The sequence below is a fragment of the Olea europaea genome, chromosome 6, assembly GCF_002742605.1.
Source record: "Olea europaea var. sylvestris chromosome 6, O_europaea_v1, whole genome shotgun sequence".
Classification (NCBI taxonomy): domain Eukaryota; kingdom Viridiplantae; phylum Streptophyta; class Magnoliopsida; order Lamiales; family Oleaceae; genus Olea; species Olea europaea.
This window is the reverse complement of record NC_036242.1, coordinates 7,310,216-7,328,436: the sequence shown is the minus strand read 5'-3', so window position 1 is coordinate 7,328,436 and position 18,221 is coordinate 7,310,216. Positions and strand designations below refer to the sequence as shown.

General features: G+C 33.3%; 1 protein-coding gene across 1 annotated transcript; it reads left to right on the top strand.

The window, feature by feature from the left end:
* Positions 1–11,792: 11,792 nt before the first annotated feature.
* Positions 11,793–14,071, top strand: LOC111395681 (indole-3-acetic acid-amido synthetase GH3.6-like). Its single transcript, XM_023021790.1, has 3 exons — positions 11,793–12,186; positions 12,300–13,228; positions 13,321–14,071. Exons 1-3 carry the CDS (start codon positions 11,864–11,866, stop codon positions 13,905–13,907), a joined length of 1,839 nt encoding a protein of 612 aa, XP_022877558.1. The 5' UTR covers positions 11,793–11,863; the 3' UTR covers positions 13,908–14,071.
* The last annotated feature ends 4,150 nt before the right edge of the window (positions 14,072–18,221 follow it).

The window sequence follows — 18,221 nt, the reverse complement described above, 5'->3', positions numbered from 1 at the left end:
AAATTGTAAGCTTGATAGACTAGTGATGTGTCGGGCTAAAATAATTTTGCACAAAGCGTTACGTGCATATAAAAAAAGGGTCTTGCAACGTAGACCATTTTAAATTGGTTCTTGTCCACCTAATGTGACCCGATTTATACCTCTAGACATGATATATTAGTAATATGCATTTAAATATTGTTGTCAAATCTCAATTGAGATAACAACATACATTTAATGGCTGCCGCAATAAATCCATTTTAGTAACACGTCATTAATGAATACTGTTATTCAAATGTTGTAAAATGCTATTTTTCTTTTTGTGTTATCGTCATTCTGGTCTATAATTTATCAATAATTGGTATTTATATGATTTAACACAATCGACATAAATGAAAATTTTATGTCGATAGTTCAAAGCACTACACCGACAAGCCTAGAATTTCCAATGTAGAATGTCCACCAATGTTTTTACAACTGTTCATAATGGGAAATTTGGCAATCTTTGAGCCAACATAAAGGAACAAATAGATTCATGAAACCTATGTGTCTATACGTGTATTCTTTAATTTCTTCAAATTCTGCATGAATGTGTTCTCCACATTACATGGTTTAGTCACACCCAACTCTTTCTACTAAGTGGCTAAGTCTTTAAACTTTTTGAATTTATTTTCTGTTAGTCCTCACCTTTCATTTTTTTATAGCAATGGTGATCCTTTTAATTTGGATGCTTTTCTAACAAAATGGATATTAATTTTAGGGAAAATAAAATTTTGCGATAGCAATGAAATAAACAAAAATACTAATTACAAACCGTAAGATAAATAAGACAGGAAAAAACCCACTAACAAAGCCCTTGTTTCGTTTGGCAAAAAAAATCAAATTTTAAATAAATTTTGATAAAAGGTAATGAAATATATGGCTAAAAAGATGATAAAAGTTGCGGTTCCTAAAATATATAGTTGGAAATGAGTTTTTAACAATTGGGTCCAAAAAAGGGCAAAATATATAAAATTTAAAATATATATATATATATATATATATATATATATATATATATAGGACATTTGTGGTCCCAGTGTCTCCGATCTTCCTGGGATGTCATGTGCAAGGATTCATCTTGATCTATGGTTGAATTCGACGCCGATCCCTTGTCAAGATTAAAAACAATTGAAATAGTGCATGAACTAGTCACCGTACTTTGGTGTTTCAACCAGCCATTGATGATTCATGAAATAAAAATGGCTAACTAGCTAGAACATGCATAATCAAATGCCATCACAATTTGTCCAACCAGGATCAAACCATTGTTGAACTATGGCTGTGGTTGTACATTGTTTATAATGCAAATAGTTCAAAATTTTTCTGAGTAATATCACACACCAATTAAAGATATGAAATAAATGAATGTCTTACAAGGAATTGAATTACTTTTCTTTAAAAAAAATCACCTTTTAATATGGAACTTAAATTTCAATAAAGAAAGCGATTTTACTACGCATTGAAGTTGGGATCTGACAGTGAAAAGGCCAAAAAGAGAAAAATAAATAAATAAAAGTTTGGAGATTCATTTACAAAAGTTGTTAAACGTTGAGGACTGCAACCGTAATTTTCTAAAATTAGAAATGATTGTGACTTAATAAAATAATCACAAATTCGCACCTCCTCTACATATGTTGAATAATGCTAAGTGAATATTGTTTGGTTGACCTCATTGTTTACGTTCCATTGTAGTTCGAAAATTTGTGGGAGGAAAAGTTTTTTTTTTTTTTTTTTTTTTTTTAAACTGTCTAATATTGTGCTGCCATAAGACATAACGTAAAAAATGATATAAATAATAATATAGATGTAGCATGATTGTTATATCACTTCACTCCTCATGGCGAAAAGATGACAATTTTTTTAGGGTTTAATATTTGGGGGTCAAGCGGTGTTATTCCTCAAATGGCCCCGCTGGTTTGACAAACCGGCTACAAGAAACGATAGCCCAAAAGTTTCTCTATTTCCATAAAAGTCAAACCCTAGTTAGCTTAGGTCTAACACATTTCGACCATTTTTGTTTAATTTATGACAGTAAACAACAAAATACCATGTAAGGGAATCTAAGCATGAAATAAAAGGATCAACACCTTTAGTCCTTTTAGAACCACACAAATTGAAAGTAAGATAAGAAAGTATAATTATATATTCTCACTTTTGATCTATCTTTTCATGTTTTTAAGCCTATTTTAATTATGAGTTTATCCTCTCCTAGCCTACATTTCTAGACAATAATGAAATTTTGGACCTAAATACTTAATGTTATCACTAGATAAAATCTTCTAACCTTTGTAATTAAAGTGAGGGACAAACTCATTTTATTGCTAGTGTCAAGTGAAATTTGGTGGCACCAACCAAGATTGCCATTTGGATAGTCCTGCTTTTTTGCTTCCCAAATGCCACTATCAATATAAAACTTATATATTATAATGAATTTTGGGAAAGCCCACAAATAATTATTTCTATATTTGTATTAATTTCTTTCCTATTTAGGAAGTTTTTGTTTGCAAAGATTTCTGTGTAATGTAGGCAATTTAGCCATCCATGCTAGAAGAAGTTGTTCAAAATTTATTGGTTTTCCCCTTGACAGGCATGATTACAATTTAAGCATAACCTTTATAGGATTTTCAAGTGGCAATTATCTTGTCAAAAGCAACCAAGCAAGTTGAAGCAACAACGTTGTTAGTCGTAAGCTTAAAAATCAGTCATATATACATGTCGAATTTATAATTCAAGATTTCAATAAGGTTTTCTTTACATGGATAATCATCAAGTACTCTACCACGTAGCTTAGATTTTTTGTGCTTTCACATAGCTAAGACTTTTCAATGAAAAAAGAAAAATGGAAGCTAGAATAATTCAACCTCCATGGATTTGACAGTAATAATTGGCAGAAAAGAGTCGAAGGCTGATATGAAATAAACAGTGTCCCTAATATTTGCAGCAGTTGACCGACAAGTATGCATGAACAGTAAGTGGATAAAGAGCAGTGCAGAATCCCCATAATTAGCAGCCAGCCGGCAAGAAAAAGATGGCACAAAATATGAAGATGAAACACCCATTCCCCATAAGGATAAAATTACTGTACATGAAAACGGAAGAAAAGATGTCAAGAAATAGTGTGATTATGAAACGCCAAGTTTGTAGAGCCTAGTCATATTGTTTATGTAGAGTCTAGTCATATTATACAGAAACTACGTGACTTAGTCATTGATATTAATAGTTCATGGACAAACAGTAGTTCATGTTCGTTGAAACTCGTATAGAATGAAAGTAATAGTAGCTTGGATAATTCTGTTAAAATTATGGGATTCTTGGCAACTTGGGACGAGGACCAAATAAAATAGGGACAGAGAACTAACGAATCATTACAAGAGCCATATACTCAAGATCAGGGGCGGAGCCACTATACGTCCAGTGCGAGCAGATGCCCGCACTCGACTTTTGGGCCAAAATTTTTTTTTTTTTTTTAAAGTTTGTTTGTTTGTTTAATCAAGTAACTCAATTCTCGATCCAGCATAGAGAGAGAAGCCCAATTGTACAAGATCATGACTCGTTTTAGACCTATTCATATCAAAATTCAATTGAATCAATTGTTGACCCAAACCCATTCATTCATTTCAAAATTTCTACCTTCATGACTTTGTCTGTGACGATTTCACACTTCGCCACCCACTTCCCTCTCCACCGGTGACAAAGCCCACCGTTCCCTTCCCTCTCCGTCAACCGTCGTCTTGGATAGTCGTCACAGCACAACTGTCGTTCCCTTTCCCTCTTCGACAGTCCATTATTGTATATCTCCTACTCTAAGCTTTCATCTTGACATCTCACATCTCTGACTCCGACTTTACATCCTCAGCTCCGCCAAGACGCCAAGTGCCAATGCCAACCAACCGCGCCGACAAAAGAAGAAGCCAGATTCCAGAAAGCAAAAGGCGAAGCCCCAAATTTTTTTCCCTTATTTTTTTTTTTTTGGTTATTTCAATTTGTGTAAATTGTAATAAATTTTTTTTTAACATATTAAATTAGCACTTTGTTCTTTAATTGCTCGAAGCGGCACAAACTTCCAGTGGACCACCAGTTCATTGTTGTCTCTGGGCTCTGGCTCTCTGGGAATCTGTGATTGCAAGTTCAAGTTGCCAAGTATTTGGAAATAGTATATATTGCATTGTGAGATTGTGAATTGATTTTGTTGGATTTTTTGATACCCAATAATCCGGGTGATGATTTAAAACAGTTGTCGGATTATTTATCCACACCATGGACTTGGCTCGACTCGGAGATGAACTACAGTTTTGAATGATTCGGGTTTGGGTTGGATGATTATTTGGTTAGTTGGACCATTTAGTGATTAATATGGAGTTGAATATTGGTCCATTAGTTTAGGTTAATTGGTAGCCCGCTTAGTGAACCCTAGGCCCAATTAGAGTGACCTAAACTAACCTATATATATATATATATAGGTTAGTGTGTGTGTTGTAGCAATGGAGAGGATAGTGGTGTGTGTGTTATAGCAATGGAGAGGATAGTTGAGAGAAGAGAGGCAACCGAGAGAGAGGGAAGGCATGTGAGGTTGTGAGTAAGATTCAACCAATGTTCTTCTTCTTCCCTATACCTTTGTGGATTGCTAACACCACCACCCTTCTCCTTTGTGGGGATAGAGAGAAAGAGAGTAGTCCAAAGTGAAGGTGAAAGTCTCGGGTCGAGCCAAGGTAAATCGGTGTTCGTTTGATTATTTTTTGAGCCCGGAATCAAGATTTATAGAGGGATTTCTACTACAGATTTTGTGAAATTGTGAATTGCACTAGTTTTTTGAGTTGCTTTCAGTATTTGTGATTCATTTGACATCTCGAATTACTCCCACTCCTAGTAGTAATTGGGTGATCAGTGGATGAATGATAGCATAATTGTTTATGTGGAGAAAAATATATTTTTCAGGTTCAATAATGAAATTATTATACAACAATATCAAAGTATGAAAACTCGCAAAGAACAAGTGTAATATATAAATTATGTCGTTTTTAGTAATAATGTACTATTGTTTTATTTTTTTATCGTCATTAAATCCTTGACCAAAACCTCGACATTCGTCGTCAAAAAAATTTTGCCCACACTGAACTAAAATCCAGGCTCCGCCCCTGCTCAAGATTAGCTCGCAATTTAAATATATTATGAAAGATTTAGTTAAAAGTTTTATTTGTGTATGTTGAAAAGTTTTGAGTGTCGATCAGGGGTTAGCTCGATCGACCAAGTCGGAGAGAGTATTATCGACCTGTAATAAATAGGTTTCACAACCTTGTGCTCTTGAGCGGCACATGTATGGTGGTTTTATTGCATTGTTGGAACAAGAATTTGGTCCAACACTTATTTGATAACACTGCGAGCAATATAGGGCTGGATGTATATGAAAATTCATGATAAACCTTTTTTCAAGAGCAAGAAATGAATCGAAGACACTTTTGCACATGACGAATTTATGTACTTTCCGAACTTGAAGTTTCATAGTTCGCTTAATCTTCCTCAATTAATAAGTCCAAATAAATCAATATGGCTAGGTCACATGAAGTGTAATTTTTAAGGTTTAACGTTTTTCTTCCCGTATGAATTTTTGTCCTTTATAAGATTGTGTGTGTATATATGTGTGTGTATAAATAGACACACAAAAGAATGCATGCAAATTCAAGAACTTGTAAAGATTACAAAACAAAGTACTAATTTGTGGATACAATATATATCTATATGTTGGCTGCCATTTCAGCACATGATCCTACATGTGATAATGCTCTATCTATGGAACTGTAATTGGTGTATAAAAGTTGAGACAATAAAAGAAAGAACCTCTGAGAAATTAAGCCAAGTCATGTAATTAATCATGCAAGGTTTAAGTAAAATTGTCAAGTAGTCTTCAGAGAAGGGTCAAGTTAGAGAAACCGGTGCAACAATCCGACATACGTTTAAATGCATATGCCTTTCGACTGCTTCTCTCTCCCTCTCTTGATAGCGAATCTTGATAAACTGACATTGGGAACGATTCAAAGAAAAAACTTATAATGTTCTTCCATCAAATCAAGATCAATTACACTTGGAGTCAAATCGAGATCAAATTAACCTACAAAATCTTTCAAAATGTATGTGCTTCAAGAATTCTAGACGATCCCTCACTTTCATCTTCGAATATTTTGAATTTTACATTTATCAAAAATCTCTTTATTGGTCCATTCTTTATTGAATTAGATAGAGAGGACATTAATCTCCGAGAGAGAAGTTCGATTCAAGGTTAGACGAAATAAAAAATTTTCATCCTGATCCACCCAAACCAAGTCCACCACCAAATCTAACGTACCTTTGCGGTCCAAAGGCATATAATACATACCAGCACGTGCTCCGGAAATTTTAATGAAAATCAAAAATAAAGAAAAAATATTTTAAAAGTATTTTTTGTCTATTTTGAATAAAAGCGTATTAGGTTTTGAGTCAAATCCACGTCTTAAAGATTCGAGCTTGGCTTGAATAGGTAGAAAGCTATCTTCCTTCGCCAATCGGGTGGGAAGCATACGAATTTTCATCGATTGACCTCATATTTCAAGCTTGTAAAAGAAGTCTCGATTATAAGACCCAATCCAACGTTCCATCTACTACTTGCAATTTATTACTCCTTTCTCAAATGCAACACTACGCAAAGGTATAACACCACAAAATTTTTTCTGACTTTATCATAAACCTTGATTTCAAGGAGTCGTCTGATTGTTCGGTGACTGAATCAGTAAGGTTTTTACTTACTTTTTAAGAAAGAGTGAAAACTGTGAGGGACCACACAAATTGCACCTATTAGAATGGTTAAATGGCCAATCAAGTTCAAGTCTAATCTAGATAGTTTCAAATCATAGGCATGACCAGAATGTCACATTTCAGGCAGGATCCTGCCTTAACGATTCGGCTATACATTAAAATTATTATTTAATTTAATGCAATTATTAAACTTGAATTATATATCTTCCTTGTTATACTGCAATGGTAACACAAAACTAGGGACCACATAATTTGGTCTCTTAATTAAATTAATATGAGTTAAAAGTGGGTTGATCAGCCAGTCATTTTGCTTTAATATAAATATATAAATTATGAGTCTTAACGTGGTACGAAGTTACTTTTTGACTACGCATTCTTCGAAAAAAAAAATCATATTTACTTTAAATAATCTCTTCCAAACAAACCTAAGCCCTTTTTTGATGCAATTTATTTTAAATTTTTTTCTACGTACTTATTTTTAATTACATATTCATACAATAAAATATTCTACACATAAATCCAAAATTTTTGTTTAATTTTTAACCACACATTCTCAAAAAATTCAATATTCAAAACTTTATTTTTGCCAAATAATGGCCATCAAACATGGACTAAATATGTGTGTGCGGAATACACGCGTAATTAGACTGGCTTATTTAGTAAGAAAAGAAAATGCTTTGATTTAATTATGTTGCATAGAAGCATTCAAACAAGATTAAATGTTGGAGCTCGAGTAAGATTAAATTATACAGAATTATTATTAATATACAACATTGATTTCAGCACTGTAGAATTATATAATCCAATCAAATTTGACTATGTTTACACAGACATTAAGAACCTTAATTGACATGGAAAGAGCAGCAAATCGAGAACAAAAAAAATTAATTCGTAGGAAACATAAATAACACAATTTGACTATGTTCACACAGTCTTGAGTTTTGGTTTAATTGAGCTGGAAAATAAAGTTCTAATAGTCACATGTAATCGAATAACAAAATGTTGTGTTGTAATAGATATCAAAATAAGTGTCACGTGATATAAATCTTGATAATAATTACATTAATGTATCTTATTTTAGCATTGACTAATTTTCATTCTTTTATTAAAATGTCATCGGGTACTTATTATGATTCTATCGTTATTGTTGCGTGTATATATCTCGTGTTGATGCAGGTCTCAATCAATGCTCGAACATTCCATACATAACCACTCAACAACCAATTCTCGTACTTCCTACAATTCAACCAAAACCTAGAAAATCCCACATTTCGTTGGGTTAGCCCTTGGTAAGAAAAGTCAGTTTCAGTTGTTTTTTCTTACTTGGGGATCCGAGTTTGAATTTGATTGGAAGTTGGCCCGCAAATATGTTTGAACTTCTTGAAATGATCTTCCTATTTTTGGGAGTATTCACAAAACCACAACAAAATTTTTCGTACTTCGACCGGAGAACCTAACCAGTTTTATTATTGAGATTTTGACCCAAAAAATAGACATTCCTTATGGTTTCAGAATGCTTTGTTATGCTAAGTCAATGACGAATTCATTCTTTTCTTTATCCCAAGATTGATAATGAAGAGGCGAATCCTAAATGTCGAAAATTCTTTAATTAAGAAAGCAACATTAGCAAGCTGGAGTTTGAGGAGACAAAGGATGTATTTCATTGGAACATTTACTAAAAAATTTCATAAACATTTCCTCGAGATGTTAAAAAAGTAAAAATAAAAAAATATATATATGAGATAATAAAGTCAGCGGTCAAAGATTTGCCTTACTGTGTGTGTCTCCCTCATCCCCACATGTACAGTACAGAGACACATTCTTCATGCATATAAAGCCTCCCAAAAATCCTCCATACACAAAGCACTAAGAACCCCACTTGAGTTACTATTCTACGTGCATTGATGCACCCGCCTTCTAATACCTACATACAGCCTATAGGTTTGTTAAAAAATAAAATTAAAATCAACAATTTTAATTCAATTGGTACCGGGATTCATCTTAAATATCTAGTAAGATAGAAGTCCTGGGTTCAAATTTTAAGAATGCGATAAAAATGAGCGAAGAGTAATATGTACTTACGTTATTCCAAAGCTAAGAGTACGTATAATATAACGATTTGAGTCACATGCCTAAGTTATTCAAAAAAAGAAAATAAAAGAATGTTAAAAATCCGGGTTTCAATGCCAAGTCGTTATATTATACGTATAATTTGTTTTGGAAAACATATCCCCTCTTATCCATCATGAAATATTTCTTTCGCGTCCCCATAATTCAAACTCAATACCATTGTCTTGTTAAAGGCTTAAATTGAATTATGGTAACAGTTGAATACAATTCATGGAGGTAGCAATTGAATACAATTCATGGAACCCACATTTCTTATCAAATTTTAAATGACACATATCATCAATTTTTATCAAGTCTGTAAAAAATCAAATTTTTAGCTAAATAAAATAAAATAATGATAATAATAATAATAATAATAGGACTCGAGTAATCAAAATGTTTCTTGTATAATTGTGAAGGATAACTCATTTTGTGTCGTGATATTCCAATCCTTTATTATTTGAATTCATTATAATGAAACTTATATATTTGCAAGATCACACATTGGCTCGTTAACTAATGTATATAGACTGTAAATAACTTTTTATCTACACATTTCGTGACATTCACGACAACTATTAACTTATCCAGTTCACATTTTTTTATCTATTATTTAAATCAATTATAAACAAATCTTAAACAGGCTTTGCACGTTTTGATAAATATATAGTCTCGAATTAAGTATATATAATGATGAAAATGATTTATTGAAATTAAAAATTACATTGCGTTATGATTTGTATTTACCTGTTTATTATTGGGAATTTTATAAGTTATTTTTGTTGAAATTTTGTACATGCACTTCATACCTAGCCTAGTTTAGCCTAGTCTAACCTAACCTATTATAATTAGTAATAAATAATAGCTTGCACGTCAAAATAAATTTGTATATGCGCACGGTAGGTAGAGTTGAGGAAAAAAATTCCAATTAGAGAGGAAAAAAAAAAACTATAATATTCTCATTCTTGTACGGGTTATTATAAGATATGGTTGACATTTTTGTTTTTTCATCAATAATTGGTTCATATATATATAATAAAGAAGAGGGCACATTGAAACAAGTTTTTGAGTTAATTAGCTATAAATAGTGAAACATATCGACATTACAATTTTGAAGTGAATGAATGGTCGAAGACACTCCGTAATCAATAAATATGTTATGGGATGTCAATAAATTCGAGAGTCTAGAAATTTATTTCGATCAATTGAACTTTTTGAGACTGTTTCTTTTTAAAAATCAAAAAAGATTTGTACCAAAATAAATGGCATACACTTCTTCGTGTCGAACTAGATATAAATCTAAGGATTTTGCTGCAAATTTTAGTTTGTAGTCTACTTTATGATAATAAATTGTCAAGATTAGGTTAACTAATATTTCATATTTTTTAACCTCATACGGCTTTACTTGTGCAATTTGTGTTTCTTTTTTTTAGGTAAAATATAGTCTAAAAATTCAAACTAACATTTAAACATGTTACCAAATTTCAAACAAAGATTTGTCATAAGCGGTTTCTTAAAGTCCTCAAACTACAATAAATAATTAGATAAACAAAATAACCTTTCATTGTCTCACTTACAATTTTAGTAAAATATTAAACTCATGATGCTTCATTTAGCTAAAAATCATACTTTCAATAAATTAATATAAAAGTTGATGAAGTATGTGGTTGAAAACTTGATAAGCACTTGTTAACAACCGTTCTTTCTCATTCTTTATTTCTCATACTCATTTTCAATTACGCAATCTCACAATAAAATATTCTTCATATAAACTTAAGACCTTTCATTACTTTTTAACTACACATACTTCCAAAGTTTACTATTTAAAAACTCGTTCTTTCTAAAAAAAGTTTCTGTCAAATAAGGGTTAAACATTGAAAATCTCATGAAATATATAGTTAAAATTAATTATTTACTTATGAATAAAAAATTAGTTGCACTAATCATGGGGCTAAATGTGTGATTCTACCTTAGTTATGACGATAATAATTTTTTGCATTGTAAACAACTTTTCCATTGGTCTCTTTTTCTAATTTTCATCAATAGTAATGATGTATTTATCAAAAAATTAAAATGTTAAATAGTTATTTATTTAAATTTACCAAATTCATATTTCATTAAAGACGTTACATATAATACTTTTATAATTGAGTATTGATGGTAGTGATCTTTTAAATTTGCTTATTTTGATACGTTGTCATGATCTCAAAATGATGACAATTGATTTTCTTTTTATTCAAGATGAAGTATAAAATTTGAAGTTGGCACATATTGCAATACATTTAACAACTAAAACTTTTAAATGCGTTCTTTATTATAGTATTAAAATGGTGGTTAAAGAAATAATTCATGTCCACATTATACATAATGTGTGTTCATGTAGATCTAGATCATTGGTGATCGTCTAAAGAACTTGACACTTAAAATGCCTAAAACTTCCTATATATTCATACATGCATTCGCACGTATGAATAAGCTTAAAATGTCTAAAACTTCTTATACATTCATACGTACATTCGCATGTACGTATACACCTATTTATTGTAAATTGTAAGCAAAAAAAGAAGCAAAAAGCTAAAAGAAATTAGGGTTGTTAAAGTGAGCAGTACATTCTACAGTATATTGTTGGAACTGTAACAGGCAAATTATATGAAGCACGAAAGTTGTATGTCTATTTGGATCAATGGAAAACAAAAATGCCCCAAAATTTTGATTCCCATGTCAAAATATTCACAATGAAAGCCATCCATTTGCAGTTTTTTTGTTTCGTTGTACTTTTAGACACTACAAGGTAGACCCCACCCTCAACCCCCCACAGTCCCGGCCCAGACTCTTCATCCTCGTCCTCTATATAAACCTCCCTTCTCTCTTTCTCCACCCCAGGCCATAGCCCTTTTTCTCCCTCTCTCTCTCTCACAGTCTTTTGTTGTATAATATTTTCTTAACCATGCCTGAGGCACCAAAGGAGCAACAGAAGGCCACTGACTACAGTGTGGCTGAGAACAACAAGAAGACTCTTGAGTTTATTGAAGATGTGACTAAGAAGCCTGATGATGTTCAAAAGACAGTTCTCGCTGAAATACTCTCAAAAAATGCCCATGTTGAGTACTTAAAAAGGCATGGACTCAATGGGATTACTGATAGAGAAATTTTCAAGAAAGTCATTCCTGTTATCACCTATGAGGATATTCAGCCTGAAATTAATCTCATAGCTAACGGCGATAAATCCCACATTCTCTGTTCACAGCCTATTTCAGAGTTTTTAACAAGGTGGGTTTAATATTCTTGAACCTTTTTTTTTTGAGTTGTTTTAAAGAACGTTTTCATTTTTATTTTATTTATTTATTTATTTTTTCAATTTCTTTGTGTGCCTTCTGATGCAGTTCTGGGACATCCGGTGGGGAGAGGAAATTGATGCCAACTATTGATGAAGAACTGGAGAGGAGATCATTGCTTTACGGCCTTCTGATGCCTGTGATGAGCCAGTTTGTTCCTGGTTTAGAAAAAGGCAAAGGAATGTATTTCTTGTTCATAAAATCCGAGTGTAAGACCCCAGGTGGGCTAGTGGCACGCCCTGTTTTAACCAGTTACTATAAGAGTTCCCATTTCAAGGAGAGACCTTATGATCCCTACACAAACTACACCAGCCCAAATGAAACCATTTTATGCTCTGATTCTTACCAGGGTATGTATTCTCAAATGCTTTGTGGCCTTTGCCAAAACAATGAAGTCCTTCGAGTAGGAGCTGTCTTCGCCTCGGGTTTCATTCGGGCAATCCGGTTCTTGGAAAAGCATTGGTCCCTTCTTTGTAATGATATTAGAACAGGGACGCTCAATTCCCAAATCACTGATCCATCAGTGAGAGAGGCAGTGATGAAAATCCTCAAAGCCGACCCCGAACTTGCGAATTTCATCGAACAAGAATGTAGTAGACAATCTTGGCAGGGGATTATTACTAGGTTGTGGCCAAATACTAAGTATGTTGATGTTATTGTGACAGGAACAATGTCACAATACATCCCTACTCTTGATTATTACAGCAATGGTCTTCCTTTGGTGTGTACTATGTATGCCTCCTCTGAATGTTATTTTGGTGTCAATCTTAACCCACTTTGCAAACCTAGTGAAGTGTCTTATACTCTCATTCCCACCATGGCCTATTTCGAGTTCTTGCCTGTGCACAAAAATAATGATACAACCAATTCTGTTCCACTCTCCAAATCCCTCAGTGAAAAGGAACAACAAGAATTGGTTGACTTGGTTGATGTTAAGCTTGGACAGGATTATGAACTTGTTGTCACCACTTATGCTGGTAAAACTTATTAAGCTTCCTCTGTTTTTTTCCAATCTGAAATGGATTAAAATTAGTAATCTGTTTGATTATTTTCAATATTTTTATTGCAGGGCTTTATCGTTACAGAGTTGGAGATGTTCTTCGAGTTGCTGGATTCAAGAATAGTGCCCCTCAATTCAACTTTATTTGCAGGAAAAATGTGGTTCTGAGCATTGATTCTGATAAGACAGATGAAGTTGAGCTACAAAATGCTGTGAAAAATGCAGTGAGCCATCTAATCCCATTCGATGCACATCTCATCGAGTACACGAGTTATGCTGACACCACAACAATTCCAGGGCACTACGTGCTCTACTGGGAGCTAAGTGTGAATGGCTCCACCCCGGTCCCTCCTTCAGTTTTAGAAGACTGTTGCCTCACTATTGAAGAGTCCCTCAACAGTGTCTACCGTCAAGGCCGCGTCTCCGACAAATCAATTGGCGCTCTCGAAATCAAGATTGTCGAAGCTGGGACCTTCGATAAGCTTATGGACTATGCGATTAGTTTGGGGGCCTCGATTAACCAGTACAAAACGCCCCGGTGTGTGAAATTCGCGCCGATTGTCGAACTTTTGAACTTCAGGGTGGTGTCTTGCTATTTTAGTCCAAAGTGCCCCAAATGGACTCCTGGCCATAAGCAATGGATTAATATTGATTGAGGACATTTGTGACCCTTGGTAACACAAAAACAATGAACTGTTTTACTTTAACTAATCATTTTAATGTTTTCTTTATTTATTATGGTAGAATCTGAATGAGTAATGAGTAGCCATGTACAAAAACAGTTCCTATTTCAAGGTAGGCTCTTTGTTTCATTGTCCAACTTCAAATGTGCCAGCTGTTTATGTTGCAAATCTTGCCACATTTTGATTTTTGTGGGAGTTTCTGTCTTATTTCCAGCCAGAAATCCTGCCCACTGAACTCTCATGGAATGGGTACTAAAACGGTAAGTTACGTGCATGTTTGGCCGTGTTTAATAAGCTGAACTTACTTTTAAGTTACATTTTTATTTATTTATAGAATCACTTTCTAAGAAAGTTATCTTCTATACACAGTTAAACATTCTCTTATCAATTTTATTCAAAGCAAAGTTAACTTTGTCTCTATTATTTAAGCATATGTACTGTTATTTAGCAGTATATAGCCAATATTTACCACTCATCTCGTGTCAATTTGTTCAGTTAAAGTAGATTAATCAGCAAAAGGCCGCCTAAAAATTGTTTTTTTTTTTTTGGTCGATGATAAATTTTATGAAAAATGAATTTTTGGAGTTTGCATGGTTAATAATTAATAAGTATGAATTTTTTTTTTTTTTAGATTAAGTACAGAATTATGCTATATTGAGATAATTTGTTATTGAAAATAAATTTAGAAAATTGAATTTTAAAAAATGGGATCAAGGACTTTATTCAATTAAAGATGAATTAATGGATAGCTTCATTTATCCTTTTTTAGACCCTAAAAAGGGCCTAGCTTAGCTAGGTTACACAAGCTTCTAGAGGTGGGTAGGCTAAGGATCCATCTAACATGACTTTTGAAAAATTAAAGGGAACTTTTGAAATTCAAAAATTATTTTTGAACCCATTTGATTAGTTTTATGAAACCCTTCTTTTTTTTTTTTTATAGGAATTAGAAGAGTTTTGAAAGGAAATTGATCTAACGTGACTTCCTTTAAAAACATTTTCAAAATAAGAAGCTATTTTAAAATTTAGTTATCAAACTAAAATTGAGGTAGTTTTCTACCAAAATAATAATAATAAAATAAAATAAAATAAAAATAAAAATGAACCAGTCTTCTACAGGAAGCACAAGTAAAAGCAAAAACTATGTCAAACTATCTCTAAAACATTTCAATTTGAAGTATATTTATTTGAACTTTCAAGAATCTAGTTTACCCTACATTTTCTTGTGTTTCGAGTTTTTGTTCGAACCGACTCCATTAATATTGTTAACTTCACTTTGTTTAAGACCTCTAGATAACATACATATGTAATATGTTTATCTAACAATTTAAATTTTTAGATTAATCGATTCATCATGATATAAAAACAGAAGAAAAATCACGGGTTCAAGTCTCATCGTTACTCCTTTGTAAAGAGGCCAGAGTGAATCTTTGACTGAAGTATGGCAATAAACGATTTTGCTGTGAAGGACGGATAAGATAATGAAATATATATTTATGCAGAAATTGTTCCTGCCAGGCTCAACAAAAACACACAGACAAGACAATTACTGCACAACGAGATCTTCATTAAAGCTGTGATATCATGTTGATTTCTTAACTTACCTACGAAACATAATAACTTAGGTTTTTGTAATAATAAGCTTTGTCCACCTCAATTTTCTCGACCTTCAATTCGAAAACACCATCCAATGTGTGGATTAAAAACACGAGAAATTGTTAGCGACTCGAGAAAAGGGATCGTAATGATGATAGATACTCTGATACTTAAAATATTGTAATTCAAACTCAGTGTACCTTTGCATTTTGATATTTGAAAGACTATCATATGTTCTATAATAACACAAGTGACCATGTCTCTACTCGAACGTTGTGGCCATTTAGCTATTGTAATTTCAATATGTACGAGAAGCTATCTGATTCTAACAAATGGGATCACTAGAATACACAATTCATAATTCTAATCTCGAGGTAGATTGAGATCAAGGTGTAACAAAGTTTCTGGAGTCGATTAATGGACTCAAAAACTTTGTCATCAACTCTATAGTAATGCTCGATGGTAAAGTTGTCAATTTGGCAAGTTTTGATCACATAGCTCAGCTCAAGTGAAGACAAAAAAATTGTATAATTATTGTGTGAGAAATTGTTTGAAAACAAATAACAATAATTAAAAATCAATTTCCTCACTGAATTGATGGTTCAATTAATTGGCGAGGAGCACACGCCGAAGATAGAGATGGATAAAGACCATCCACTGTCCACATATCTACAGAGAATTGGAAATAATAAACTATGTGTATGGGTCCACGCTCCATGTAGTAGCTTGTTTCATGTAAGCGTAAAATTCGGGATTAATATTCGGACCGGATTGGATATTTGGAGGGGACCACCTACGTGTCCGTTCACCGTATTACCACTTTTGGCCCTTCCCGGACGATTCATTCATGTCGATAAGTGTGAAGTTGCCAGCGGGGCTACGACTCCTTTTTAAAAGAGCCAGGATCCAGGCCGAACACAAATTTTAGCCAAGTGAGCCAAGTCGAGGCCATGTGACTAGGCACGTAGGCTTGACGGATCGACTCGCTAAACTTATTCCTATATATATATATATATATATATATATATATATATTTGTAAATCTATCACATATTTGTAATTTTTTTATACCATTGACATTTTGTCATATTTCTTATGAGGAATTCTTTGTTTTATTTTTCAATAACTTTAAGGAAAAAAAAAAAAAAGGGTGTGCAGAACTCGTGGCCCTGCTTGAATCAACTCATGAAGAGCTAGGACTACAAGCGCAACTTTTAGGCAACAAGTCATGGGGCTCGGCCCGAATCTTGGGACCAGAAGTATAAGCTCATTTTGATAATGAGCCAAGTTGAGCCTATAGTTTGAACTCATGGAACGACTTGATTCGACCCATTGCCATACATACCAACACACTCAACTTTATTAAATAGCTGAGATAATTAGTGATAATAGTATGATAATAGTATCAAGGTCATCTAAATTACAGCATTGAGTTACTTGAGTGTTGACATGCCTAATCTTCTGCAAATTGTCCCCAATAAATTGGACATATATTAAAGGTGGAATTTCAATATTCCAAGTACTGCAAAATAATTATGATAGGAAATTAACCAATTTCCACATTTTCGATATTAAATGGCCTGGTATTTTATCATCTCAACAATAATAGAGTTAGAAAGATTAAAATGGAAAAAACTTTTTGTTTCATAGGGAGATAGTTAGTTTTAACTTTTTCAGGCAATCCACACAGCAATGAGGGTGACAGCAATGAGCCACTTACTCTAAAGTTAATGATAATCCATAAGATGAATAATTGCTCATAAGGTATTGGTGTCGTCATGTTCGAGCAACTATTTAGTTGAGTCTTACTAGATTATGTGACTTTGATTAAGTAGTACATCTTTACTGGATTATCGCTCCGTGACTCATTTGTGTTAGTTAGATTCGGGCATCTAGATGGTACTTTAATGCATGAAAGTAGGTTAATTAGAACATACTCTTCTTTATACTCTCCAACTCTTCCTCTCCTTCATTTCTTAATCCACTAATAATTAGGGTTGGTCCATAAACGATGTTGTTGTGGCAAACGGTGAAAATACTTGTGAACAAGTGACCTTTATGATGCGTTCTAGACGAGCTTGTGGGTTTTAGTTTTAAACTTTCCGCATCATTTGATGAAACCAATGGGTTTCTTTCTGTATTCCAAATTTGATTTGTAGTAGTGATCATATTATACCAATATTGTATGCCAAATAATTGACTTGTTTTCGTTTTTCAAATTATTTTGTTATTTGTATAAATTGTGTATGAACATAACATCAAACAATCAAATCAATTATAGGACTTATATTTTGTGATGTTGGCCCGAACTGGGGATGCATGAATCATGGTTATTCATAATTTTACTGACATTTTAATTAAGAGACAAATTTAGCCAAGCAAAGAAACAAATCACCAAAGTTTCCGGAAATGGGCCAAAGAGCCCACGTGGAATTGTCCCATTTTAGTGAGTTAAGGCCCGTAGTTTTGGGTGGCTGTGAAGGCAATTTTATAAGCGTCACCACACACGTGTCTGACCTTGACAAGACATTGGACGCTTGCACGTGTGGACCCCAACCCTCAAAACCCCACCCACACGTGAGGGATATCTTCTGTGTTTGCTTGTCGGGCCTCCACACGAGGCCCATTCAGGTTAGTTAATGGGCCCAATAATTTGTCACCAATAGTGGAAATTGTTGTACCCGACAATGGCTAT

Coding starts and splice junctions, on each gene's coding strand:
- LOC111395681 (XM_023021790.1), top strand. CDS start 11,864: ATGCCTGAGGCACCAAAGGAGCAACAGAAGGCCACTGACTACAGTGTG. Junction 12,187..12,299: donor ATTTCAGAGTTTTTAACAAG/GTGGGTTTAATA, acceptor CTTCTGATGCAG/TTCTGGGACATCCGGTGGGG. Junction 13,229..13,320: donor TGTTGTCACCACTTATGCTG/GTAAAACTTATT, acceptor TTTTTATTGCAG/GGCTTTATCGTTACAGAGTT.